This window comes from Drosophila hydei, unplaced genomic scaffold (assembly GCF_003285905.1).
Source record: "Drosophila hydei strain 15085-1641.00,03,60 unplaced genomic scaffold, DhydRS2 tig00008114-arrow-pilon, whole genome shotgun sequence".
NCBI classification, from domain to species: Eukaryota; Metazoa; Arthropoda; class Insecta; order Diptera; family Drosophilidae; genus Drosophila; species Drosophila hydei.
In genome coordinates this window covers 11,041,833-11,066,417 of record NW_022045827.1, presented here as the reverse complement: position 1 = coordinate 11,066,417, position 24,585 = coordinate 11,041,833, and the positions used below count along the sequence as shown (strand labels likewise).

Sequence of the window (24,585 nt, the reverse complement as noted above, 5' to 3'; positions counted from 1 at the left end):
TAGTTTCCTAGACGAATCTTGTCACAGTGCGCAACTAAATGCAACGAAGCGTCGTAAATTTCGACGACTCCCAACCGATGGAAATGTCACTGTCACTGTCATTGTTCTTGTTATTGTCTCTGTTTCTGTCTCAGTCACTAAACGACGCCAAATGCATCGGTCTTGATAGCTGACTAAATGTTGGTTTCCGTTTCTGGTTTGGAAATTGAAAGCCAGTTGGCACCCGAGCTAGGCCATGACTATCTCCATCTGCCATCAGCCATCTGCATCTCATTCATCTAGATTTGAAAGTGAAAACATAATGTATGGGCTAATGATTTCAGCCACGTGGAGCTGTTGCCAAGTTTTTCTATTTCCAATTAGTTTAGCTTCTAGAAAGAGAGCCATTGCACATCTAAATCTTTAAGTTCAGTTGAGAATCCAGTAGAGAAGGAATGTTGGCAGCCTTGGCAATAAGCTGGATAGCCCTCTCAGGTTTATCTTTAAGTTAAAATATAACAAAAAGTCTATATTTAATCTTTCATCTAATGTCAAGTAATATTTCCTTCATATTTCGCTATTGTTGTTTTATTGCTTCAATGTGAAAGACAACTATAATGATCGTACCTAGAACTAGAATTCCCACAAGTTTGACTCCAGATCCACCCACGCAGCATGGAAAACAGGTTTTAGCGGCTCAACACCTTGCCTAGCACAGAAGATTGAGTGCGTTCGCACTTACATTGTAGCTGTGGCTGAGAAATTTCTTAGCCAGAACTTCGCTTTTAAAATGTTACTAATTACACCAATTTATTTTAATTTTTTGTGAAGGAAAACAAATGAGAGGCAACGCCTTGTTTGTAGTTACCATCAACATCAGCCAGCTGCATAATTTGTATTTTATTATATAATTTCCAATTGGCTGTAAACTAATATAAAGCTTATGAAACTTCAACCTTTTTTACAATTGATTTCAATTGACCTATTAATTTTTTTTCAGTTTTCCATTTAAATTTTCATTGAAAACTGGAAAATAAAACCGTTTCAAACCCGAGCAGTATTCGCTTTAATATAATGTTGTTCACATAAGGTTCACTCGTTTATTTTTCAGCTTGTTCAGTTTTGATTGGGTACAAGCAGACGCCTAGCTCTGAAAGGCTGAAGGGGAGGGCAGTACAAATCGCTCCATGTATTGGCATTTCCGACCGTAGCCGACCCCAGTGTCTTCTTCAATGAAATCGACCCCAGGCCAGAGCCCGAGCCCAAGCCCAGGCTGGGGCTGAGGCTGGTTCAGTTTCAGATTCAGAGCCAGGCCACGACAAGGCAATCAAAAGAAACAAATCTACAGCAACAACAATGAGAGTAATATTTGTGCTCATTAAGCGTAACTGACACACGAAGTTTTTGCTGTTGCTTTATATTTTTGTTTTAGGGTTTCATCATTTCGCAAGTGGCCAAAATCTACGGATTCTGTGTCTCTGTGTGTGACTCAGGCAAGTATGTATTCGGATATGTATTTATGTATAAGTCTGGTGCTGGTGCTGGCTCTGCCGCCCCCTGCTTGTGGCTTTGCGAGCGAGAAGAGAAGTTGAAGTTGTTGGCTTCTCACATTGTTTTTACGCTTTGCTCTTGGCAAATTTCATTTTCGTCCGCGGCTCCAGCAATAAGAAAAACAACGCCAAAGAGAGTCAGAGAGCGATTGCTATTATTTTAAGGTAATTCGATGATTTACAGCAGTTGCTTTGTCTTTTGTTAGTTGTCTTTCAGAATGCTGCGGCGCTGGCCCTCGAGTCGATGTGTGGGGCAATTCAAGCCAAACAACAGCACAAAATTTGCCAGCCAATAACAATCGGGTGTAAGCGACTGCACTGTTTGCCCTTACACTTTTGAAATGAAAATAAATTTGCTAATTTTTAAGCTCCGACTGTGAACTTTTAGTAATTGTATTCTGAAGATAGAAGAAGGCATGACAGATTTTTGATATCAACTTCGAAAATTCAACCAGTTTCTTTAATTATATTTCGCTGGCATTAAATGAGTTTAGGGATAAGCTGCATGCAAAACGAATATACCCTTGATCAACTTGTAAGCGTAGTATAACAAAGGGACAGTCAGTCAGACTGGCCGCTTGCACGGCCTGCCTGGCCTGGCCTGGCCAGGCCCTGCCTCTGAGTCTGAGTCTGCTCGCTGCATTCTTTTGTTATTTCGTAATGGCAGCGATGCCGTTTGCTTCTTTACTGTAATTTTTGCATAGCCAGCAAACAGGGGAAGTGGTTACAAATGTTACCCCACGCCATTGGCTTTGTCTTTAACTCTTCTGTTTCGCCGCAAGTTCTGGCAGTGAAGCGGCTCTCGATGGTTTGGCGTTTCACACCTGTTTCTACTTTTAGGCGGGCGCAATCCTATTTAACGCAGCTGTTGCTCTGCTTCAGGAACTGCGTCTTTACATCAACCTGACAGGTTGATAGCTATAATGGCATTGTGTGAAGGGTGTAGGAGCCAGCCCTATCTATGATGATATGGCAGCTGTTGTGAATTTGTATTGTAAAATTTATTGCCCAACCATTTACAGCAGACACATTTGCTGGGCTGTATAAGGGACAACAGACAAGTTTGAGCAACACTTTCGATGCCATTCCCTCCTTCAGCCAACAACAACAACAACAACAACAACATCAGCAATATGTGAAGGTAAGCCACGGAGCAACAGGCTTGCGCTTTCACCTTTCCAGTGCGAACAATCGCTTGAACACTTGTTCAAATCGCTTTATTATTAATTGCTCGCCTGTGAGTAAGTGTTATAGCAGGTGCCAAAGGTTAAAGAGAGAGAACCATTAACGAAAACTCGTTTCATTGACAAATACAACGTATAACTTCTTGTTACAAGTCGTTTGTTCTCGCTCATACTGGAGTTGTTCCACGCTTTCCACACATCATTAAGATAAGCTTCTTCTCTATTCTTTACAGTTACTAGACTTTCATATTACCGTCAGTTTCTTGGCTGATATTGTCAGTCGTGTGTTGGGCTTATGTAAGGGTAAATCATGCAGTCAAGCACATTCCCTCACATTATTAGCATCAGTGGATTCGCTTTGTATAAATTGGCCGATTACATTTTGACTTTGTTCAATGTTTTTAGCCATTTTGCTCTACTTTAAGAATTATTCATCTTTCGCCCATTCACTTGACCCACTTTACAAACTTGGCTAATTATTCTTAAAGTAAAAAAGAACGTTTGAGTCGAACTGCTTAAATAATGTTTTAAATACGTATATTAATCAGTGAGGGGTCAAAATAGTTGAAGGTTTAATAATAGATTAAGTAGATAAATATAAAAATCGCAGTTGCAAAATATATATTGAATTGAACTCTTTGATTTTATAAGTGCACAAATAAGTTGGTTTCTTACGAGCTGATCTTTTGCGAAGCCAATATACTCTCTTTAGTTGGCGAGCGAGTGTAAAAATAAAAGGAATTATTGTCATTACGTAATCGCTGTTGATCAACAATGGATTTTTATTTCAGTGTACCTAATACCATTTAGTTAGGTCTCAAAATTATCTGACAGGCGGCATGTTTTGCCGAAGTCTTGGTTTTTTTTATCTAAATAAACTTTTTTCAACGAAGCTTGAAACAAGTGTTTAATTAAGGAAATGAGCAGAGCCACAAGAGAAATAAACACGCATACGTAGACCTACACACGCATCAATTTTAAACAAAATAAGACAAAAATTCGTTGATAAATAAAATGAGAAAATAAATGCGTATATATGCTGAAACTGTACTCAAGGTTAAGAAATCTCTTTAAAAAAGCACACGCACCGGCTGCAAGACAGACAGCTTTTTTTGGTAGTGATGACAGGCAACAGCAACAGCAACAGCAACAGCTAAAGCAATGCCAACAGAAACAAAAACAACACGGTCACGGCAACGTCGACGACGACGAGAAAACCACAAGTCATGTGGGTTAAGTACACTTACTTAACAACACAATTCAAAACTGACCGCGCGCACAGACAATGAAATATGTAATGAAAGGTAAAGCTCAGCTCAGCTCAGCTCACGACGGAGATGGCGACGGCCACGGCGACGACAGTGACAGCTAACCAGCCAACAGCCAACAGCCAACAGCAATACTTGAAAAAGCCAATTGCAAGCGTGTGCGAATAGGATCAACCAGGGTTGGCGATTTAATGTTAAAGCTATCTATATGTGTGCGTATGTCTTCATGGTCACTAGAAGCTCGAAATGCCAGTTCTCCAAGTATTGGAAGAAACCTAACATTAAGACTGGAGTAATCTCTTTCAACAATTAACAACAATCAAAGTTGTTAACTATTTTCTTACCCCTCAACTACAATCAAAAGTAAATACAGATTCTTCTTTTTACAACTTTATAAATATATTTTGTTTACAGCCTTGAATATTTTAGCTATTGCAAAAAACTTAATTGCAATGATATAATAATTATTTAGTTTAAAATAATTTGCTGACTGCAGGGTATGCATACAATCAGGCTCAAACTTTTGCACTTCTATCAGCTTTAAGCTTCTATTTGGCAACCCTGATCTAAGCCGACTTTAACAACCTCCCACACCACGCCAGGCAAGCCGGCAAGCAAACGCATGAAATTGTGACAAGAAAACCCGCACAAAGAGCCAAAAGCCAAGCCAAGCTAGACAGAGACAAACGATACACCCACATAGACCCACACAGACGGGCAAACGGAGCCCAACCGATGTTGACTGCTCTCCCAAGCTACACGCCTCATTGCATTTGCGTTGCACGCACCAAATACGAGAAGTAGATGTATCTATATGTCTCGGTGTTTCCATACCTAGTTGTAGATCGTTTTTGAAATGTTGCTCGAAAAACGCCTTCGTCGCTGGTATCGAATGACAAATGACATTATAACATCGCTTTCGGTGTTTGCTGTCGCCATCGCAGACGATGAGCCAAAATGTTCATGAATGAACTTTGCGACACAAACAAAAGGAAGCTGCACAGAGACAGAGAGAGAGAAAGGAAGAGCCATCTCACATCTCTGCGAGCGGCTCATTTATCAACTGATGCTGGCTAAAGAAGCAGGAGGAATCGTAAGACGATTAAATTGCACGTGACACCGTGACTGGAAAAGCCGCTAAATTTATCAATCACTGAGCCGTGAGCTCACACAAATTCGTAGAAGAATGAAACCAATTGAAAAATGATAGTTTTTGAAACAAACCTAAATCAAATACTTGAGCAGCCAATTAATTAGGCATTTTAAACGTGGCCATAAAAGACCACCCACGTTTTCAGGGTATTTCATTTTTAATTTTTATTAAAAGTTCTCTCGCTTTATGTTAAACCATAAATGTCACCATAAAAGGCACGTGTGTAGCGCAGTGGGCACAACAACACAACAGAAATTTCAAAATTTCCAAATCTGGGAGCCGTGAATTAAATTAAAAGCTCTGCCAGACCATTTAAAGGGCATAAAAGTCTAACAATGATGCGAAATTCAGAGACTCTGCTACATACCCAATAAACCTAAGCTAGAAACTCCATTTCGAATATTTTCTTTATCTGTTTATTTTCGCTATTTATTTAAGTACATATGTATTTTCATTCAAGTATAAAAAGCTTATCCAATTTTAGCTTTGCTGTTAATCCTCTTACAATAGTTCTCATAATGCCAAATATCACGCCATAAAAAGTTGTTCCAAGTGCTGCCCACATTAGGGCTTCAAATTCGAATTCCGTTTAATTCTTACCAAAACAAATTTTGGGCAGTTTATTTGTGCTACATACAGACATATGTCTATATGTTTGTGTATTTGTGTGCGTGTGGCAGCTACGTAGGGTGTTGCTCTTTCCTATATAGTCATTTATACAAATTATCAAAAGCAAAAGTTGATAGTAGAAAGTAGGCAACGGCAAGAAGTGAATGAATTGCCTGACCAAACAATTGACCTATCATTGGCTTAAAATATTTTTATTTTACTTACAGCAAACCCTTTCCAATATATGAGCATGATTATTAAAAAATTAGAGAAACATGAGCAGAAGAAATTATATTTTAAAATACTCTCTAGGAAATACTTTGCTTCCAAACATATTAATGAGTAAATATAAACAAACTTTTGTTTGAATATATATTGGCATGAGGGTCTTGTTTATCAAGGCTATGCGTCTTAACGCTGTTCCTTTTATTGTAGTTTGACTTTATGCAAAATGTAAAAAAATTAGTTAGCGACGCATGATTAACGACAAACTATAAAAGGCACTTAGTCGCTTATAACCAGCCAGATAAGCTTTAAATTTGGAGGCTGTAAAAGTATATTTATTGACAACAGTTATGTAAAATAGCCAAAAGTATGCCTATGTAGGAGCGCCTACAGCATATAAGCATCTAGAGTCTTTAGCTGTAATGATCTCTGACATTGCTGCACTCATAGAGACGAGCAGCGTGAGAGCCTCTGTTGATGCTAATGCAATAAGTTTGAAAATAACATTTGCGATTTAGTTATTTGCTGGATTGGCTACAATACACTGAATTTTTACACTCGGTAGCATCCATAAAATTGCTAAATTCAATATTTTATAGTCACAGCCGTCAGTCGTCAATCGATAGCAAATGTTTTATGAAATTTATCACCGCGAATAGTGTATTGTGCAGCCAGCAATGCCCGATTGCAGTATGCTCACTTTGTTTTTATTTAAAACTTAAATATTTACATAATTTAAATGGCAGCGTCTTTGGTTTCTCCCTAAGTTGAGGGCGTGGTAATGAGTTTTGCCAACAGTTTTTTTTCTTTCGGGCTTAAATTCGAGAGTTTCAAAAGCATTAAAACTACTTTGATGCCCTTTGCAGTCCAGGTATTATAATATTAAACATATGTGTTAGAGATAGACATTTCAATATATAATTCAATGATATAATAATATTAGAATATAAAATCGGAGTATATATAGTTCTTATGAATACATATAGATTGACAAATTTTCATTGCATCAATTTACTGACTTTTCACTGAAATTTCCGAAGATCTTCCATAAGCATGTTTGCAGTGCGATTTATGTTGGATCTCTTGACTGACTTTGCTCTGTAGATATATGTTAGTTAGCGTATATAATATTCGGCATGTTGCACAGTATAGCCGTTCTCTCTGACTTTTTTTCTGCATGAATACAGAATTTACAGCTAGTTTTTTTAACTTTGTGAATTTGAATTTTTTAGACTGTTCGTCGTGAAATCAAGAAGTTATTGGCTTTGGCCTCACTTTGTCAGTCGTAAAATTAAATGACGCCAAACACAATAAACATCGGCTAGGAATGGCGACTTGTGCTATTTGTAATGCGCACCAGTTATTGGGGGATTGGTCTTGGTAGTGATCAACAGTATAGAAAACTGCGCATTATTAGATCACAACATGTTGGAAATAAGGGAGTGTCTCACAAGCCCATTCAGAGATATGTTCTTATGAATGCATATATAAATCACATATATGCTAACTGGACTAGAAACAAATATGATTGATTGGCGACTCTTGATCACTGAGCAGAAAATTGAGAAAGAAATGCAAATTCAATTGCAAATAATTGAAAATTATATTCAATCTAGACAGGAATTTTTGCCTGCTTTATCAGTTCTTAAGATTCCGTGAGAGAATTATTTGAAATACAATCAAATTCTTCTTTTGCAATAATATTTTTTGATTAATATAATATTAAAGTGTAATGTTTATGTGTGCTCTTCAGAGAGTTTGTAGAGTAAAAAAAAACATTTCTTGGATTGATTGCGATAAGTGTATTTAATTTATGGGGTTAGAAAACATTTTGTTGATCAACTTTATTCCGTTTTTAATTTTCAATGGGACAAGGGTATAAAAAACACATTACGTCAGCATTAGCTCAGGCTCTTCTTTACTGTCGACCAGATTTTCACAGTTCATAGCGAGCGTGAACAAACTATAAAACACAGGCGACGTAGCAGGCCACGCATGCGCAATAAATGCCACTGGCAATGGGCAATATCAATGCAGGCCAATTAATTTTCTATTAATTTTCCCCGTCTTTCTGTACATCGAGTTAAAGAGAGTATATAGGTTTTATGTGAAATATGTATCTGTAAATAGTAACAATTATTATAAATATTGATTCATATATACTGAAGAAAGATCGCCTTTAATTTCATTTGGTATTTGTTCCATCGACTGTTTGTATCTGTTATGACACTCTGAGCTGAGCATGGTGCAATCGGTTACACCCGGCCAATATTAAGACGCAGTAACAATGCCATTAAAGCGGAAATCATTAAAATGGTTATAGAGATTGTGCGCGTGTGTGCGTTTGTCGGGAATTCTATTTCCTTTCCTAAACAAAAGCCGCTTATGCGACGTGTTCAATTCATATTGAAGCATAATGCGGTCGGTCGCCTTTGAGCGACAGAAACTTCCGGATTTGAATGATTTGTAAGGCAATTAAAGGACGTTTAAAGAGTTTTATAGATGCCAACATATAAGCATTTAATTTTATGTAAACTATTTTACAGACTTTAATACTAATTTCGTAATCTTTATCTAGATCTACAGAATATTTTTGTATTATAATTTAGAGATATTAAATTTTAATACTTTGGGAATACTCAGCTACTGTAGGACTTCTCTATGAAAGCTTCTTCATACCATTCATTACCATTTCAAACTCAAACCGGAGGATCTAGTTAACCTGCTCGATTCAGCTTTATGGTAAGTCAACTTTATAAAATAAGTAATATACTGTTCAGCTGGCAACAAAATGAAGTGTACAAAATCCGAGCAAAAGGTAATTTAATACGCACGCAACAATTTATATGAAACCACTGAACCATGGTTGATTCAAGATGAAAGAGGGAATTGTGAATCGTCTTTCAACAGCTGTGCCACGCTCGAAGCTTGGCTGAAGTCTTGTCGGATGCTGTTGCTGCTTGATTTTAAATCCAAGTCACACTAAGGGTATTAATGAACGTAGATTGTTGCCCTGGTATTGCCACAGAGCTGTAGCCGGTTTTCGTTATCGCTGCAAATTGAATAAGTCATAAAAAATGAAAAAATGGGAGGCAAGCGAAATTAGTGTGCAGCGTCTTGGCCTCCTCACATAACGCTTACTTAAAGGGCCGTACGTTGTCAAAAAGGGCAGCCTAATAGCTGCCACAGATGCAGAATTGTTCCGACGCACGCTTCATTGCTGCAAGCTAACTAACGACAACAAAATGCTGATGGCACAAATTATAGCCAAGAGAGACTGAGGCAATCTGCAGCTGAAAGCAGTGGCAGTGGCAGTGGCAGTCGTAGCGGCGGTGGAAAGTAAGCAAGAAAGTCTGAAACCACTCAGCCGAGGCTGTGGCGACTATGTTGAGACCCACAATTTCCGCCATTTATGACAGTCACAAATCGAGTTATACTAACACAGCAACGTTCCACGTACTTTCTAATTTCTAAATGCACTGCTTTGATGCTGTCATTTCGATCCCTGAATACCCTGTAAAAATCGACTATCATGAGATTTGTTAATAGAATGTATTCCAATTATAAAGAATTATTCTGAAAATAGTTTCGCAGCTTTAACATTTCGAATTGTTATTGCTAGTAAGTTTATAATACCTTTGATATGATCAGCATTAGAAACGCATTAGTTTGGAGTTGTAATTGGTATTTTTCAGACGCTTAATTTGTCTATTGACTCTTAGTTAGCTCTTCGCATTATAGGGCATTTCATAGTCGTCTATGTTGACAATATTCCCGATTCTGCTTTCTTGTCTTCTAACACAACTTTTGTGGCACTATTTTTTTGCTTAAGTATTTTAGCTCAGCACCAAACTTGTTTTTTAACGGCAAGCAAAGTGTTAATGTTAATTTGTGCATGCGATATTAGTTTTGGCCAAGCAACTAAGCCAAAGAAATTTCGCAGTCGTTGTTTTGTGTGCAGTAACATTTTATGTAAATTTCTACAATGTTTATCGCAGCTGCAGCAGCAATAACGTTGACAGCAACTGCAACAGAAATGATGAACATTGCATTGCAGTGCATTGCATTGCTTTGGATTGCAACATTCTCTGCGCAGAGCACACAGCGCACAGAGAACAGACAATGGCATTAGCAGCGCTGCATCCGCTGCTGACCAAAAGCTTTGGGGCTTGATGCTTAGGAGGCGGGCACAGTTGGTAGCTAGTTGATGTTAGATCAAATGTGGCGTGGCTGTGCAATATAACTGTAACTAAAGCATGCCGACGCTGCAGTACAGGAAGCTTGAACTTGTTATTGCATTACAAAAATAGATGTATACAATAGATATATATAATAGAATAGCTTGCCATCTTGGTAAATTGCTACCACATAGAATACTTCGTTTACAACATTACTTGTCAAATAGTTTATATAAAATGTAAAAGAAATCTTTAGCACATAAAAGAAGATATCTTTACAGAGAGGCAACCAGTTTTATATAGCCAAGGCCAAGATTTGGATCTTAAGCAACTACTTTATTTAGATGTGGACGACAAAATGCTTTGTTAGATCCTTGAGAGATATCAAACATGGCAGCCATGAGTTGCTTTATGCTCCTTTAATTCAATCTTCGTCTTATACATTGTTAGATATTAGATTTGAGTAAAATTAGTTCTCGTTTCATATTCTAGCCCTCATTTGTTGCCCAATGCCAGCTTTCCCGACTGTTTCCTCTCTTGCCTGATGTGCCGTTGTCATTTTAAAGGCGCGCCAATGCAAGAGTTGGCAGCAGCATTCGTTCTTCTGTGCGCGGGCATGTGGGAAAATGTGGCCAACGTTAATGGGGGAAGGCGAGGCAACAGCAGCGTAAGAAAAATATCTAAAAGCCTAAAGGAAAGAGAGTGCTGCCTGCTGTGGCTATGTGAGGTGTCGGTGGCTGGACAGGAGGAAAGTTAAACTATAACTTGTTCTAGTTGCTTTTGCTCTGGCCATAAAGTGGGACACTTGTTGCGGCGAGTTGAGCGTTCAATGGAAAGAAATCAAAGATGGTCCCAAAGATGACAACTTACATACACACACACTCGCATACCTACACACACACACAGTGTCAGAAACACAGATACTACATTCCAAACTTCCCACGCAGCGCTAACACTGGGAGTGGTACAAGAGACAACCTATATATTGCCTTAATGAACCATGAAGCTGATATGCTGCTGCCGCGTAAAACTAAAAGGCCGCCCAATTATACAAAAAAGAAAGAAAGACACACAGAACGGCACGAAAAGAGAGCAGCGACTGGAGCAGCAGCAGTCGGTGTACGCATTCACCGATGCTGCGTGATAAGCTCACAAGGAAAAGAAAGTTTTTTTTTGCAGCCGCCGATTTCATTGACAAAAAGCTCGTACAACGAACTTTGCATAACTGTTGTGGTTGTTGTTGTTGTTGTTGTTAGCTGCATGCTGTTTTAGCATTAGTTACAGTTTATCGATACACAAAATTGACTTAACATATTTCTAACAGCAGCGGCGGCAGCAGCAGCAGACGCAACAGGTTGCTAGAGCCTATACTCCGCACGGTGCTCCTCTCGCTATCTGTCTATCTCTCTTTCTCGCTCTCTTTCTCTTTCACTGCAGATTGTCTTGCATGCATTTTCGTATTGATTTGCTGCACATTACATTTCGAAATGCTGCACTGTTTGTTGTTGGCCGCTGCTCAATCAGTTTTACCTGTTGCAGCACATAAAAACATCAACAACAACAATAACGAAAGCAGCGTCGGCAGGGACTGCAGTTTTTTGTTTGATCTCTCTTATTGTTGAGTCGTTGCCGTGCATCTTTTTCTGCTCTTTTGTTGCAGTGTTTGTTGTTGCTGTTGTTGTTGTTGTAGTCTCTTGTTTCACTGTGAAATTTATTGGCGCATATAAATGCCTCAAAATTGATGTTATTGTCGTTTTAAGTTTGACCCTTTTCTGCCTGTTAAATTCTTCCTCTTATTCTTTGTGCTGGTGGCCTGTTTGTCTTGAAAATTAATTTAGTTTTTTTTCTTTCGGAAAATCTGTTCAATATCTTTGACTGTTTATTTATTAACAGGCTTGCCAAGTGGGCAACAAAGAAAACCGGAGAGAAAAACAAAAGTTGTGGGCGCGCCCAATGTGCAGCCAAGTAGGCGTCAGAGTGCGCCAGAATAGAGCAATTTGTGCGGCTTCATGGAGAGGGGGAGAGACAGAGAAGGAACGTTCTTATCCCGACCTATGAGTTAATTTTGTTTGCCTTATAAAGCGTCAGGCAAGTGGGCGGGCAGCTAGAGATGGGGCTGTTAGAGTTACAGAATAACAGGGTTCGGACCGTGGGTGGGAGGAGTGTGTACTTACCTACATATGTATGTATTACATATGTACTTATGTTTGTGTGTCTTATGATGCTTGCTTGACAGCGGCTTTACGCTTCTCTTTCTTTGCTATTTACACAGTTCTGGGTGAAGATTTTTGGCACAGGCAAGAAGAAGCGGCAAGTTACAGGAGTTGACTTCGCACTGGGTGCGTTAAGCTGCACAGCTCTGCGATCGTGACAATTGCGAAGATAAATATTTGGAAACGCATGCGCGTCGCTGATGCTGCCGCATTCCGATGCAAGCACAGAGCGTAGCGTAGCCGCAATTAATTGTTTGAATAACAGCAGATGGTTGCACAATTTGAAGGCAATAACATTCAAGTATTATTTGTTTTGTTGTTTCTTGCCATCAAAATACACGCACACTCACACACACTTATATACACATACGCAAAAACTAGCAGACACAATTTTCGCGCACTTCGGCTTTTAGTATGTATCTTTTATTGGCTTGAATTTTCCTGCCTGCCCTTTTCGAGAGACACAAACGCAGACGCAAACGCAAAACGATCACAGAGACTTGTTGCCTTTTTTTGTTTTAGTGTTTTACTCAACCAAGTTAGTTGGTGTATATGAAACTAGTTGAAGGAGCGAACGCTTAAGGCGTGTGTTTTATCTTTGCAATAATTTACAAGCGTCAACATTTTATCCGTGACAAGCCGACGCGACGACCAACCCGCTCAAATTCCAACAACAAATTAAATATTAATGTTATTTAACAGCTGTTAACAGCAACAAGTTTGAGAGCATAGTAGACTAAGAGATCATAACATAATCTATCGATTATAATATTTTTCGATTATATCGAATCGAAAATAGTTTATGGACAATCAATGCGTAAGGAAGTTCACATTTTAACTATTAGAAATATATAGAACATCTAAAAATTACAAATCTTTTTTACTAGCGTCGCAAGTCAATTTTTGATAATTGTTAATCAGCTCTAACCAAATGTTTCAGGCAAGTTGGCAGTCTTGTGTTGTAAGCACAATCAGCTGTTTACTCAAACCTCGAACGGTTTTTATGAAGAAACAGCGCCAAAAAATTAAAAAGATCTTACCATTTCATGTTTATATTTTAAATAATCGACTGCAATGGGTGTATGCCGCTTTTTCCAACAAGGCTCTTGTCGTTTCGGTACAAAATGCCACAATGAACATTTTGATGTTAAGTAAGTACATAAGTAAATTCTTAAGATTGAATTTCATCATAAATGTAATTTTAGACAGTATCTGAAAACTGACATTGAATCGTGCATCAATGGCAAAATGTGGCCCTTCTCTGTGTATGGCCCGTACAAGGACAAACCTAATATACCAAACTTCATAGAAGACCAGTCGTTCGAAGAAGTTAGATTTCAAGCCTATGAAAGTCAGCGCCAAAACTGTTTCGAACAGTTCCATCAGCAGTTCACCAAGGAGGTGCATGAGACGACAAATAAAATGAAGCTAATGCTCCAATTCTCACCGCAAATACTCGATGTAATGATCAAGCTATATGAAACACCAGAAGGCAGCCAGCCAGCTGCCAATAACAACAATCCGTTCGCTGCGCAATCCAGCTCGATTTTTAGCAAACCCGCCTTGAGTTCTGGCAGTACGAATATTTTTGGAGCTGGTTCTGCTGCGACCACAAACTTCTCGTCAGCTGGTAACTCTATATTTGGTGGCGCTAGTAATGCGGGCACCAACATTTTTGCAGCTGCATCAAATACAAATGTATTTGCGCAACAGCAGCCGCAGACGCAAACGTTTGCAGGACAACAGCAGCAACAACAGGTCAGCCCCTTTGGACAGCAACAGCCACTGGGACAGGCGCAATCTTCCATATTTGGTCAGCCACAGCAGCAGCCACAGCCGAATCCCTTTGGGCAGGCACAAGCTGCTCTCCCTAGCACCAACAGCGTCTTTGCACAAGCACAGCCAACACATGCAACGCCGTTTGGACAAACTGTTGCCTTTCCGCCACAACAGCAACAACAACAGCAGCAACAGCCTTTTTTGGGCGGGATGTTTGCCAATCCAGCGGGTGCCACAGCCAATACAGGCAATATATTTGCACAGGCAGCTGCTCAGACCCCAAGTGGATTTTTTACTCAGCCGGCGGGCGGGTTTCAACAGCAGCAGCAAATGCAAGCAGCAGCCACGCAACAAGGACAACTGCTGCAACAGCAGCAGCAAGTGCAGCAGCAGCCTGATACAACTTCTATAATATATAGTCGCATGGAAGATCTTACAGCCGAAGAGATCGCAGCCTTTAAAGCGGAACAATTTGCGCCTGGGCAGGTGCCCTTTAAGCCACCACCACGCGAGCTTTGTTAAATAAAAAACATTGTTATCGAATTTCTTAAATAAATACTGTAAAAGTAGAATCTCTTTAGTGCATCATCATATTCAAACGTTCCATATTGATAGAGTAAACTGCATGAGAGCCAATTAGATTGCGGTCCCTAAAAGCACGTTGGCAATCCTTCAACGTAATCACAGTGCGTTCACAGGGTAAACTAATTGGACGTAAGAAAATGAAGTTAGTTCTTCAATTGATTTGCGACTCGTTCAATACTTACACTTGCTCACAAGCTGAGAGAAAGACAATATCATCGTTTTGTCGTCGCATAAAGTTGGCTGTGTTCAGCTCCTTGTCGTGTTCCAGTGGCGTGTCGTCCACCTTCTGGCGCGTGACTGTGTTGCGCAGCGAGGGATCGCGTAGTTGGGCGCCCACATCATAGAAAAAGTTGCCTTCGCCGCTAGTTTTATAATGTTTGCGTTTCTTGATAATTGCTGCTAGCAAATCTTTGAGCAGCACCTGCACGGCCATGGCCACATAATCGGCCACACTATCTTCCACGGAGATCAAGCCAATTTCCCAGGCACCAATTAAAAAGCGTCCCATTATAAAACCAGCGTCGGGCAAAAATAATTCTTGTGCGCAATAGCGTTGTGTGGGCAGTTGCTGCTGCTGCTGCATTCCCTGGTCACCTGCTAATGTGGGCGGGCGAATCAACTGCATATTGTCCTCCTTAACAAATTCCAACACATCGCATAGTTCGAAATTAATGCGATCCGCAAAGGTGCGAGAGCTGCGTTTGCGTTTTCGACTGCTGCTGCTGCCAGCGGCGCCGCTGCCGCTTCGACTGCTCGTTGTGCATGTGGGCTGTAGTGTAGCAATTGTTTCGGGGGCTGCAAAGGCATCGATCTTATTGAGAAGCGCCAGTAAGAATTGATTATGCAAATGGAGTTTGTCGGGCGACATAATTTTTCTGCATTCGCAATCAAATTCCTCTTTCGTCCATCGATTGCGAAACCAATTTTTCATATTTGCCCTATACCGTTCCCAATTGTCCCCAAGGGCCAGAGCCAGTGCCTCCTTGGTCACAAGTACCTTATCCGTAAGAGCATTCATTTAATAAGCCACAAAACTTTTTAACAATTTTCAATAAATACAATTGTTTTTGTATATTTCGATGTTGTTTACGTGCCTATCGACTAGGTAAGTCGGAATTATCGATGATTTCAGTAAACAAAAAGTGTGGCCCTCCAAATTAAATAGACTACCCTGTTCACAGATGATCATCGTACTGCCCATCGTCAACAATAAGACGCAGCAAAATGGAAGTAAGTTTAAAATTATAAACATTAGACTTAATTTGAATTAAACTATTTACATTACTCGCAGAAATCTAAGAAATCAAAGGCGAACAAAAAATCAAAAGACAGTGCGCTAACAGTGAAGCTAAACAAAACACAACAGAAGCAAAAAGAAGTCAACCGCGTGTTAAAACTCAAGCATGAAATATTGCTTAAATCCGAAGTTTCCTATTTGGAATATATAGAAATGCGTTCGGAATTGGAACGATTGAACGCACTAAAAGAGACATTTACGCGACGTGTTGAAAAATTAAAACAACAGGCAAAGTAGTTCATCATTCGAGAACTTTTAAGTTTTTAAGTCTAAGAATAATGAGATTAAGTAAATAAACTTTACACTTTACATATCAAGGCGGTTTGCTTTGAGATTAATAACGTTTGAATGATGTCCACATTCTGTCAAATTCAGCTTGAAACCTATTTGTTAACAGCTTATCGGAGCTTAGCACACAGTTCTCCCAGTTGCCCTTGAAACCTTGAGCTGTCCAGTTGGCGGAGCCATAAAACACAGCACCAACAACACAAGTTGGCTTTTTTCGTCCGTCCTTAACTCGTAAAAGGCTCTTCACTCGTGCACCGCCATCAATCACCAGAAACTTGTGGTGCATCAAAGCCGTCGTCTCTGGCATGCGAATCTCAACTCCGGAGCTTTTCAGACTCAAGACCTTGGAGCCCGTTGAGGAAAGCATTTCGGGATCGCTAATGACGCGTATTGTCACACCGCGGTCCAACGCTCGATAAAATGCTTCCAATATTTCAATGGTGGTAAATGTGTAGATGGCAATGTCTATAGAGTAGACTGCCTGATCGATTTGCTGAACGATCCGTTGAATGTGACGTTTGCTGCAGTATTTGTTAGGGCAGTTAAGTGCTTCCTTCTTCGGATGCCCGCTGTCACATTTCCCGCTCAGTTCGTTGAATATCATAATGTCTAGAATCTCCTGATTTGAATTTCTGATCTTGTCTCGAATATATTTAAAGGTTATCATTGTTCCGGCTCCTATTGTGACCGCAGTCCACAATGGGTGGTTTCTTAACCAAACGAACACTGCAATTAATATATTTTAATTGAGTTCTGATTATTTGATTTCTTATACTGACTTTTCCACTATCTTTTATACGCGCTCAACTATGAAAGGGATTTCGTATGTGGAACGAGGTGTGAGAGGTTGTTTGCTTAGTGAACCATTACATATTTTTAAAGTCATGAGCAATTTAAAACTGACGTTGCTTTTTACAAACTTTAAAATCAGAGCTGCAAACATAATAAGTGTTTATTATTATTAGTATAGAATTGTTTCATGTTTAACATTTATAAAAATTAGACCTTGTGACGTTATTAGTCATTTTTAATTGTACTTTCGATCGATATCGATACTTTTTCATACTATGAGTGCCAAGAAAAGCCAGAGTTGAAAATTGGGTTTTCAACACTGACAGCAATTGCCACAGCCGCGTTTGAAAGAGCAAAACTTTTTACAATGGAAATTGATGATAAATCCAACACGATGATGGGGACTGGGACACAAGAGTTGCTGGAGGAACGTGACGTGGAGTTGAAAAAAGTTTTAAAGTTGAAGTTAATATTGAATGAAATTCGTAATTTAAATCTTGGACCTGCGGAGACCCCAGAAATTAAACGAGCTCTCAAATTGGTTTCGGTAGCCGATTATATACGTCTGGGTGATGATCAGGATCATTTGCTTGGTAACTAAGAACTGCCCGTATATATATGCAGAATATGTTTTATGCATTTTAAACACGCACTTATAGACCTGCAGGAATGCAGTAGATGTCCTCCACTCAGTTATATTGATAGTAAAGCAGTGCGCACCAAATTGGCGGAAAATTTACGTACGATCCTAACACCAATAGCACAATTGGGCGATAAAATACGGACTGAATTGCCGGGTGCACTGGCAAAGGAAGAAGAAGCGCAGTTAACTCAAGGACAAAAGGAAATAATAAGAATGCAAAAGGAACAACGTGATTGCTTGGAGAAATTGGTGCACATGCACCATCAAAAGTGTGTGCTTATGATGGAGGCTGCAGAATTGAAGATGGGTCCACTCCTGGGACACGAGCTAAAATTACAGCAAGCGCAGGCGCAACTACTACAGACAAAGGCGGACTTGCTGCGTATGTACCTCATAAACGAGATATTCTCGCGCACAGATCACAGTTTAAAAGCACACGAAGAAGTGGACAAGTATATTGACGAACTGCTGAGGGCAAATCAGACTGAACGTCGTTAGCTATTATATTATATATATTAAGCACAAAAGGAAATTTAATAAAGTATACATTAGTTTAATAATGCAGTATATTTAAATTGGCAAGTTTGGCGTTCTTGACAAGGTGGCAGCTCTAGAATAGTGCACAGAAAATATGAATATGAAAATATGATGCCCGTGATTGGCGTCATGAGGTCGAATTGTTCCAGGTCAGGTGGAGTAATAAATAAATGAATATAGTTGGTAAACAAGCAACAAATCTCTCCGGAGTTGGGTATAAAGTTTACCTTGAAAACAACACAAATATATTGATGATCTGCTAAGTGCCAATTGGCCGAAACTGCAATGCAGTATTTTATTTGAACTGGTTTGCTAATTTTCTTCAAACAAGGTGGCAACTCTGCGTCAGTGCAAAAAAGTAAACAATTCGGCGAGTCGCGCAATGACGGAAAATAGTTCTAACGAAAGTAAAGAGGAACACTTAGTAGATGGTGGAGATGCCATAACATACGAATCATCACCTCAAATAACCAACACGTCTCCAATTGTCATACCCACTGTCGATATTGAGGACACACACTCCCTGGACTCGGGCAGCGTCTTTAGCTCGACTACAACAACAACCCGCAGCAAAAGCAAATCCCCAAATACACGAAAACTAAGAAGATTGTGCCGGCGAGCGAAGGCGCCAAAAATGGTGCAGCCTCTTTACAGATATAGGTGCTGTCGACAAAGTACTTGATTTACTTTTCTCAATACACTATTTTTCTGCAGTTATCATGTTCGCGAGGACCACAATCATCAAATCTTTGGCGTTCAGTTCAATCCCCATCTGGATAGGAGTCAAGCTGTGTTTGCAACCGTGGGCAAAGATCGTGTCTCTATCTATGAATGTGTTAAGAATAATGTGGAAGTTGAGTCTGGCGATGCAGACAGCATACGTTTGCTGCAGGTTTATGCAGATCCGGATGTAAGTTCGTTCGAATTGTGTAAAATTTGTATTAAATTTGTTACAATTTTACAGACCGATGAAAGTTTCTATACTTGCGCTTGGTCTTATGATGCCACAACTGGTGACCCGGTTTTAGCTGCAGCTGGTTATCGTGGCGTTATACGCATTTTCAACATCATCAAACATCAATGCTCGAAGAATTACATTGGCCATGGACATGCGATAAATGAACTGAAATTTCATCCAATTTCGCCGCAGCTTTTGCTCTCGGGCAGCAAGGATCACTCGTTGCGTTTGTGGAATATTCAAACGGATGTTTGTGTCGCTGTATTTGGCGGCGTCGAGGGTCATCGAGACGAAGTGTTGTCAATTGATTTTGATTTGCGGGGCGATCGCATTATGTCCAGCGGCATGGATCATTCGTTGAAGCTGTGGCGACTCAATAAGCCCGACATTAAGGAAGCCATCGAGCTAAGCTCGAACTTTAATGCTAGCAAAAACACAGCACCCTTTCCCACCATAAAGGAGCACTTTCCCGACTTCTCCACTCGCGACATTCATCGCAACTATGTTGACTGCGTTCAGTGGTTTGGTGACTTTATATTTTCCAAGTCGTGTGAGAACTCGATTGTATGCTGGAAACCGGGCAAGTTGTTTTCGCAGCGTCACGAGATTAAGCCTCAGGATTCGACAACAGTTCTCCATCATTTCGATTATAAAATGTGCGAGATTTGGTTTGTGCGCTTCGCTTTTAATGCATGGCAAAAAGTGCTCGCACTTGGCAATCAGCTGGGAACAACTTTTGTGTGGGAGCTGGACTCCAATGATCCGAATTTGACTAAATGCAGTCAACTTGTGCATCCCAAGTGCACATCAACCATTCGACAAACTTCATTCTCTAAGGATGGCTCCATTTTAATTTGTGTATGCGATGACAGCACAGTTTGGCGCTGGGATCGTGTGAATTAAGTTATAAATCCTATATAATTTGTAATTATACACATTACAATATTTAGTTATACATATACACATTTATGTACATGTATTTATATGTACATAATATATATGCATTTATTTAAAATAAAGATTTTGATGTATATCGGTTTTTATAATTTGAAAATGCCCGCTAGAAATACTTCCTGTTTGTGTTGCCAGACAGTTGATATTCGTTAATTCTCGTGCTCAAATAAAAATCAAAATATTCGATAGTTAATTAATTGTACGATAGATTTGCTGCGCAGACTCATTGCTGCAGTGTTGGAAAATTTGCAAAGCATAACAAAAAAGAATACAGCGAAAACGTTTATAAAATTTCTTAAGCTGACAAAAGTTTCAATAAATTATTAAAAATGGGTTCATCGTCTGGAAAAAAACACAAAAAGGACAAGAAACACAGTCACCGCTCGCGTTCACGCGAACGACAACGTGCAACGGATGATGATGTTACTCTGGATCTCACGGACGACTCGACATCGACGCGACACAGACACCACAAGCACAAGAAACACAAGGAGCATCGACACAAGCATCACAAGCAAAAGGAGCGTGAGCGACCTAGTGAGGTTATATCCCTGGAGGAGTCGGATTCTGACAGTAAGTGGCGCTGCGTAACTTCTAGTTGTGCAGCCCCATTAAAGGAGCAACTGCACGGCCGGCATGCAATACTTGAACAGGAAAAGCGATATTCTATTGGGTTTATTGTATATGCTATATGCCACACAATTGCTCTGGGGCTGCACTTTTTGTGATCTGAACTCACTAAAGTCTTGTTGTTCTTTTTTCTCTTTATTTGTTGCTTTCAGGTAGACAGACTGTGAGTGTGAGAAAAGAGGGCAACAAATGCAACGAAAAATAAAATTATATTGACAAGCCATTGGGCAGAGAAAGTTTACTGTGAAATTGTATTTATGCTTAAACATTTCATTTTACAGGTTCCGACTGTGTGGAGGTGCCGATCGAACAAGTTGTTAAGGCGAAGGTGCGTGACTTGTCAGTGAAAGAGCGAGAGGCGCCTACTCGAGAAAGAGAGCCGTTGGTACGGGATGCATCTGGTCGCGAGGTATTTGTCCGAGAGCGGGAACCATCTGCACGAGAGAGGGAGCCGTATGCACGAGAGCGAGAGCCATCTGCACGAGAGCGGGAGCCGTCTGCACGAGAACGTGAGCCGTCTGCACGAGAACGTGAGCTATCTGTTCGAGAGCGGGAAACACATCTTCGAGATCGCGAGCCACCTAGTCGAGAGCGTGAGCCATCAGCGCGAGAACGAGATCATGAGATAACAGCTCCGCCGCCACCGCAAATATCCAAGCATTTGGACTATGAGCGTGAGCGTCGACGAGAGCGTGAAATAGAACGTGAGCGCGAATCTCGTAAGCGAGCAATAAAGGAGCGGGAACGTATGCGTGGAAATTCTCGCTCACAATCACCAATAGCCCCACATCAAGTGCACCGCCAACGTTCCCATTCACCCAAGGGAGACAACAGCGCTGGTCGTAAGCGTGGTAGGGAACGAGAGCCAGGTCGTGAACGTGAACGTGTGCGCTCACGTAGTCATTCGCCTATTCCGGAAAACGGAGCTGGGGATGTGCTTTCCATTGCAGAGACAAACAAGTTGCGTGCCAAGCTTGGCTTGAAGCCACTTGAAGTGGACGCGGGGCCAAGCAAGGCAGCGCCATCTACCAGCAGCGATAGTCAACAGGACAGCAAAAAAACTGGTGCCGATCTCTCTTCATACAAGGACGAATGGGGCGAATTCTTGCACAAGCCTGCCGATAATATTAAAGAGAAAAAGGAGGCCGAAAAACTGCGTGAAAAGCTTAAGCAGCGGAAAGAGAAACGTTTCCTAGAAGAGCGCTTGGCACGCATTCGCACACTCGGCGAATCAGATGAAGAAACGGACAATGTGTCCAAATGGGTTGATCGCAACAAACGTGTCGTTAATGAACGTGAGGAGGCACTGAGGAAGGTACGTTCACAATAAAATCAATAGCATGCAAATCGAAATAATGTAAATTTTTTATTGCATTAGGCCAAAGAGCTAGAGGAACTTGATGAGGCGTTCGGTGTTGCCGACATAATGGAGCAAGAGAAGCAGAAAGCTCGTCAACTGGCCTATAATGATCGCAATTTGAAGGGTTTGCGTGTCGAGCATGATATGAATGACTTTGGGGAGGGTCGAACAGTTATATTAACGCTCAAGGATCAGGACGTGCTCAATGAGGAAGATGGCGACACTTTGGTCAATGTCAACATGCTTGATGATGAAAGATACAAGAAAAATGTATCCAACAAAAAGCTTAACCCCCTTAGTTATGGCTATAATGTATATGAAGAGCAATACGATGAGCTAGGCAATCCAATTGAACGATCCATACTTGAGAAATACAATGAGGATCTCGAGGGTAAGCCCCAGAAGCGAAAGAACTTTGTAATTGGAGAAAACGTTGAAGAGGAACGTGAGCACAGGCGCAAGCTGTTGGAAATCAAGACAAAACTAGCTGGAAAACGCTTGGAAACGTTGGAGGATACGAATCTGAAATTGGCATCAGATACATTCAGTGTTCAGGAGCTTGCGACGTAAGCTGCGGTGATTAATTGTATTAAATTCTTCCTACTAACTTTGTGGTTTTGTTCCTTTTAGATTTAAGAAGCCAAAGAAAAAAATCAAGAAATTGCGTCAGAAGCTAAAAGCGGAGGATTTGGAACCAATCGATGAGTTACCGGGCTCCTCAAATTTGGGCAGTCGTAGTAGAAGCCACCGTGATGCTAATGAAGATGTTAGCATGACAGATGAGGTAAAGGCAGAAATCAAGCTGGAAAATGACGACGATGATTTGGAGCGTGTGCTGTCGAAGGCTCGCAAGCTTAAGCAAAAGGAAAACCTCATACAAAAGTCTCTCCCCATCGATGTAGCCTCTATTACGCACAACGTTAAGCCAGAGCCAGTTGATGAGACTAGCGCCGCTGGCGAAATGGTGCTTGGCACTGCCGACAGTAATATTGTGCTCAATGCCACCGCAGAGTTTTGTCGTACGCTGGGTGATATTCCCACCTATGGTATGGCTGGTAATCGTAATGAGGATTCCAATGATATGATGGACTTCGACAGAGACGAAGCTTTGGATGAGCACATGGATACGAATATGGATGAGCCTGCGTTAAGTCATGGCACATGGAATTCGGTAAATCCCGACGAAGTAATGCAGCCCGCTGATTTAGATAATTTAGGCGATGATGTCGAAGAGCGGGCTATCTTAGATGAGGAGCCTGATGTGGGCGCTGGTGTGGCAAATGCGCTGCGTTTGGCCTTATCGAAGGGTTATTTGGAAAAGGAGGAGAAGAATCGACCTAGTAATACGAAAATGGCGCATCTTCAGGCAAAGAACTACTCCATTGAAGATAAAGCTGCTGGGTAAGTGAATAATCTTTTGTAATTTCTATAGTTTAATGAATATTCTTCTTACTAGTGAGGATGACAAGATCGGACGTCGAGATCGTTTTCACGCTGGTCCTATTATGGACTTCAAGGACAAAGAAACATTCAAACCCAATGTCAAACTTGATTATATTGATGACAATGGTCGAATCCTGAACCTCAAAGAGGCTTTCCGCTATTTGTCGCACAAGTTCCATGGCAAGGGACCAGGAAAGAACAAGATTGAGAAGCGTCTCAAAAAAATGGAGCAAGATGGCGTATGTTTTTCCTCTTGATAGCAATTGAACCAAATAATTAATGTTATTTATCTTTACAGTTAATGAAAACCATGAGTTCCACGGACACGCCATTGTGCACATTAACTATGCTGCAGCAGAAACAGAAGGAAACTAAGACGCCCTATGTGGTGCTTAGTGGTAGTAATAAAACCACCGCCGGCGTTAGCGGCGCCTCAATATCTAAGTTTAAGTAAACTGTTGGATTCTGTTCCAACACTGACTACAACCAAATGCAATAGTAACTTCCAAAATCACAACCTAAATGCTTATTGTAGTTGATACACACATAAGTTAGATTTCAGACCCATACAATACACTTAACTACCCAACTTGCTTCACATTCAATAAAGCCTAACACTTTACTAAAGTACAATATAAACTTATATTCTTAAACGAAACTCAAAAAGCCATAAATATACTATTTCTTTTTTGTTTCTAAGGATGTTTTTAAAGTTAAACAGAATGTTTCGAGATCGTTCCTTAAAGGAATATAAAACTGTGAATTCTTATGTTTTCTATGTCATGATCTTGTGAATGTTTGACAACTAACAAATAAAAAAATATTACTTAATATTTATGGGCAATAAACAGTATTTTCTGATAACTGATGAAGTGTCAAAAGTGAAATATATAAGATATTTATCAAATATTTAGCTATTGAAAATTTACCATCAGTTCATAACTATATTTATTCTTATAA

At 40.2% G+C, this 24,585-nt stretch overlaps 7 protein-coding genes across 8 annotated transcripts; 5 read left to right on the top strand and 2 right to left on the bottom strand.

Moving 5' to 3' along the window:
- Positions 1-13,317: 13,317 nt before the first annotated feature.
- On the top strand, positions 13,318-14,663 carry LOC111603763 (nuclear pore complex protein Nup98-Nup96-like). The gene is made up of 2 exons (XM_023321495.2): positions 13,318-13,510; positions 13,565-14,663. The coding sequence occupies exons 1-2, from the start codon at positions 13,434-13,436 to the stop codon at positions 14,658-14,660; spliced, it is 1,173 nt and encodes a 390-aa protein (XP_023177263.2). The 5' UTR covers positions 13,318-13,433; the 3' UTR covers positions 14,661-14,663.
- A 19-nt stretch (positions 14,664-14,682) lies between these two features.
- On the bottom strand, positions 14,683-15,868 carry LOC111603764 (transcriptional adapter 1). Its single transcript, XM_023321497.2, has 2 exons — positions 14,906-15,868; positions 14,683-14,842 (listed from the first exon to the last, which is right to left on the bottom strand). Exons 1-2 carry the CDS (start codon positions 15,739-15,741, stop codon positions 14,716-14,718), a joined length of 963 nt encoding a protein of 320 aa, XP_023177265.1. The 5' UTR covers positions 15,742-15,868; the 3' UTR covers positions 14,683-14,715.
- Positions 15,869-15,905: 37 nt separating this feature from the next.
- On the top strand, positions 15,906-16,290 carry LOC111603767. Its single transcript, XM_023321501.2, has 2 exons — positions 15,906-15,953; positions 16,015-16,290. The coding sequence occupies exons 1-2, from the start codon at positions 15,948-15,950 to the stop codon at positions 16,255-16,257; spliced, it is 249 nt and encodes an 82-aa protein (XP_023177269.1). The 5' UTR covers positions 15,906-15,947; the 3' UTR covers positions 16,258-16,290.
- A 5-nt stretch (positions 16,291-16,295) lies between these two features.
- Positions 16,296-17,218, bottom strand: LOC111603766 (mitochondrial cardiolipin hydrolase). Its single transcript, XM_023321500.2, has 2 exons — positions 17,088-17,218; positions 16,296-17,034 (listed from the first exon to the last, which is right to left on the bottom strand). Coding segments are annotated over exons 1-2 (681 nt in total). The 5' UTR covers positions 17,089-17,218; the 3' UTR covers positions 16,296-16,354.
- Positions 17,219-17,311: 93 nt separating this feature from the next.
- Positions 17,312-18,297, top strand: LOC111603765 (augmin complex subunit dgt2). Of its 2 annotated transcripts, none has more exons than XM_023321498.2 (2): positions 17,312-17,693; positions 17,760-18,297. In XM_023321498.2, exons 1-2 carry the CDS (start codon positions 17,468-17,470, stop codon positions 18,239-18,241), a joined length of 708 nt encoding a protein of 235 aa, XP_023177266.2. In that variant the 5' UTR covers positions 17,312-17,467; the 3' UTR covers positions 18,242-18,297. The 2 variants fall into 2 exon arrangements, with proteins under 2 accessions (XP_023177266.2, XP_023177267.2); XM_023321499.2 differs by having other exon boundaries at positions 17,596-17,693; positions 17,768-18,297.
- Positions 18,298-18,403: 106 nt separating this feature from the next.
- On the top strand, positions 18,404-20,169 carry LOC111603757 (polycomb protein esc). The gene is made up of 4 exons (XM_023321487.2): positions 18,404-18,429; positions 18,612-18,940; positions 18,995-19,190; positions 19,245-20,169. The coding sequence occupies exons 2-4, from the start codon at positions 18,663-18,665 to the stop codon at positions 20,139-20,141; spliced, it is 1,371 nt and encodes a 456-aa protein (XP_023177255.2). The 5' UTR covers positions 18,404-18,429; positions 18,612-18,662; the 3' UTR covers positions 20,142-20,169.
- A 241-nt stretch (positions 20,170-20,410) lies between these two features.
- On the top strand, positions 20,411-24,288 carry LOC111603771 (U4/U6.U5 tri-snRNP-associated protein 1). Its single transcript, XM_023321506.2, has 6 exons — positions 20,411-20,765; positions 21,104-22,137; positions 22,201-22,748; positions 22,813-23,583; positions 23,639-23,864; positions 23,924-24,288. The coding sequence occupies exons 1-6, from the start codon at positions 20,522-20,524 to the stop codon at positions 24,077-24,079; spliced, it is 2,979 nt and encodes a 992-aa protein (XP_023177274.2). The 5' UTR covers positions 20,411-20,521; the 3' UTR covers positions 24,080-24,288.
- The last annotated feature ends 297 nt before the right edge of the window (positions 24,289-24,585 follow it).

Coding starts and splice junctions, on each gene's coding strand:
- LOC111603764 (XM_023321497.2), bottom strand. CDS start 15,741: ATGAATGCTCTTACGGATAAGGTACTTGTGACCAAGGAGGCACTGGCT. Junction 14,843..14,905: donor CTCTCAGCTTGTGAGCAAGT/GTAAGTATTGAA, acceptor ACGTCCAATTAG/TTTACCCTGTGAACGCACTG.
- LOC111603757 (XM_023321487.2), top strand. CDS start 18,663: ATGACGGAAAATAGTTCTAACGAAAGTAAAGAGGAACACTTAGTAGAT. Junction 18,941..18,994: donor CAGCCTCTTTACAGATATAG/GTGCTGTCGACA, acceptor ATTTTTCTGCAG/TTATCATGTTCGCGAGGACC. Junction 19,191..19,244: donor AGGTTTATGCAGATCCGGAT/GTAAGTTCGTTC, acceptor ACAATTTTACAG/ACCGATGAAAGTTTCTATAC.
- LOC111603765 (XM_023321498.2), top strand. CDS start 17,468: ATGGAAATTGATGATAAATCCAACACGATGATGGGGACTGGGACACAA. Junction 17,694..17,759: donor TGATCAGGATCATTTGCTTG/GTAACTAAGAAC, acceptor ACGCACTTATAG/ACCTGCAGGAATGCAGTAGA.
- LOC111603763 (XM_023321495.2), top strand. CDS start 13,434: ATGGGTGTATGCCGCTTTTTCCAACAAGGCTCTTGTCGTTTCGGTACA. Junction 13,511..13,564: donor AATGAACATTTTGATGTTAA/GTAAGTACATAA, acceptor ATGTAATTTTAG/ACAGTATCTGAAAACTGACA.
- LOC111603771 (XM_023321506.2), top strand. CDS start 20,522: ATGGGTTCATCGTCTGGAAAAAAACACAAAAAGGACAAGAAACACAGT. Junction 22,138..22,200: donor GTGAGGAGGCACTGAGGAAG/GTACGTTCACAA, acceptor TTATTGCATTAG/GCCAAAGAGCTAGAGGAACT. Junction 22,749..22,812: donor AGTGTTCAGGAGCTTGCGAC/GTAAGCTGCGGT, acceptor TGTTCCTTTTAG/ATTTAAGAAGCCAAAGAAAA.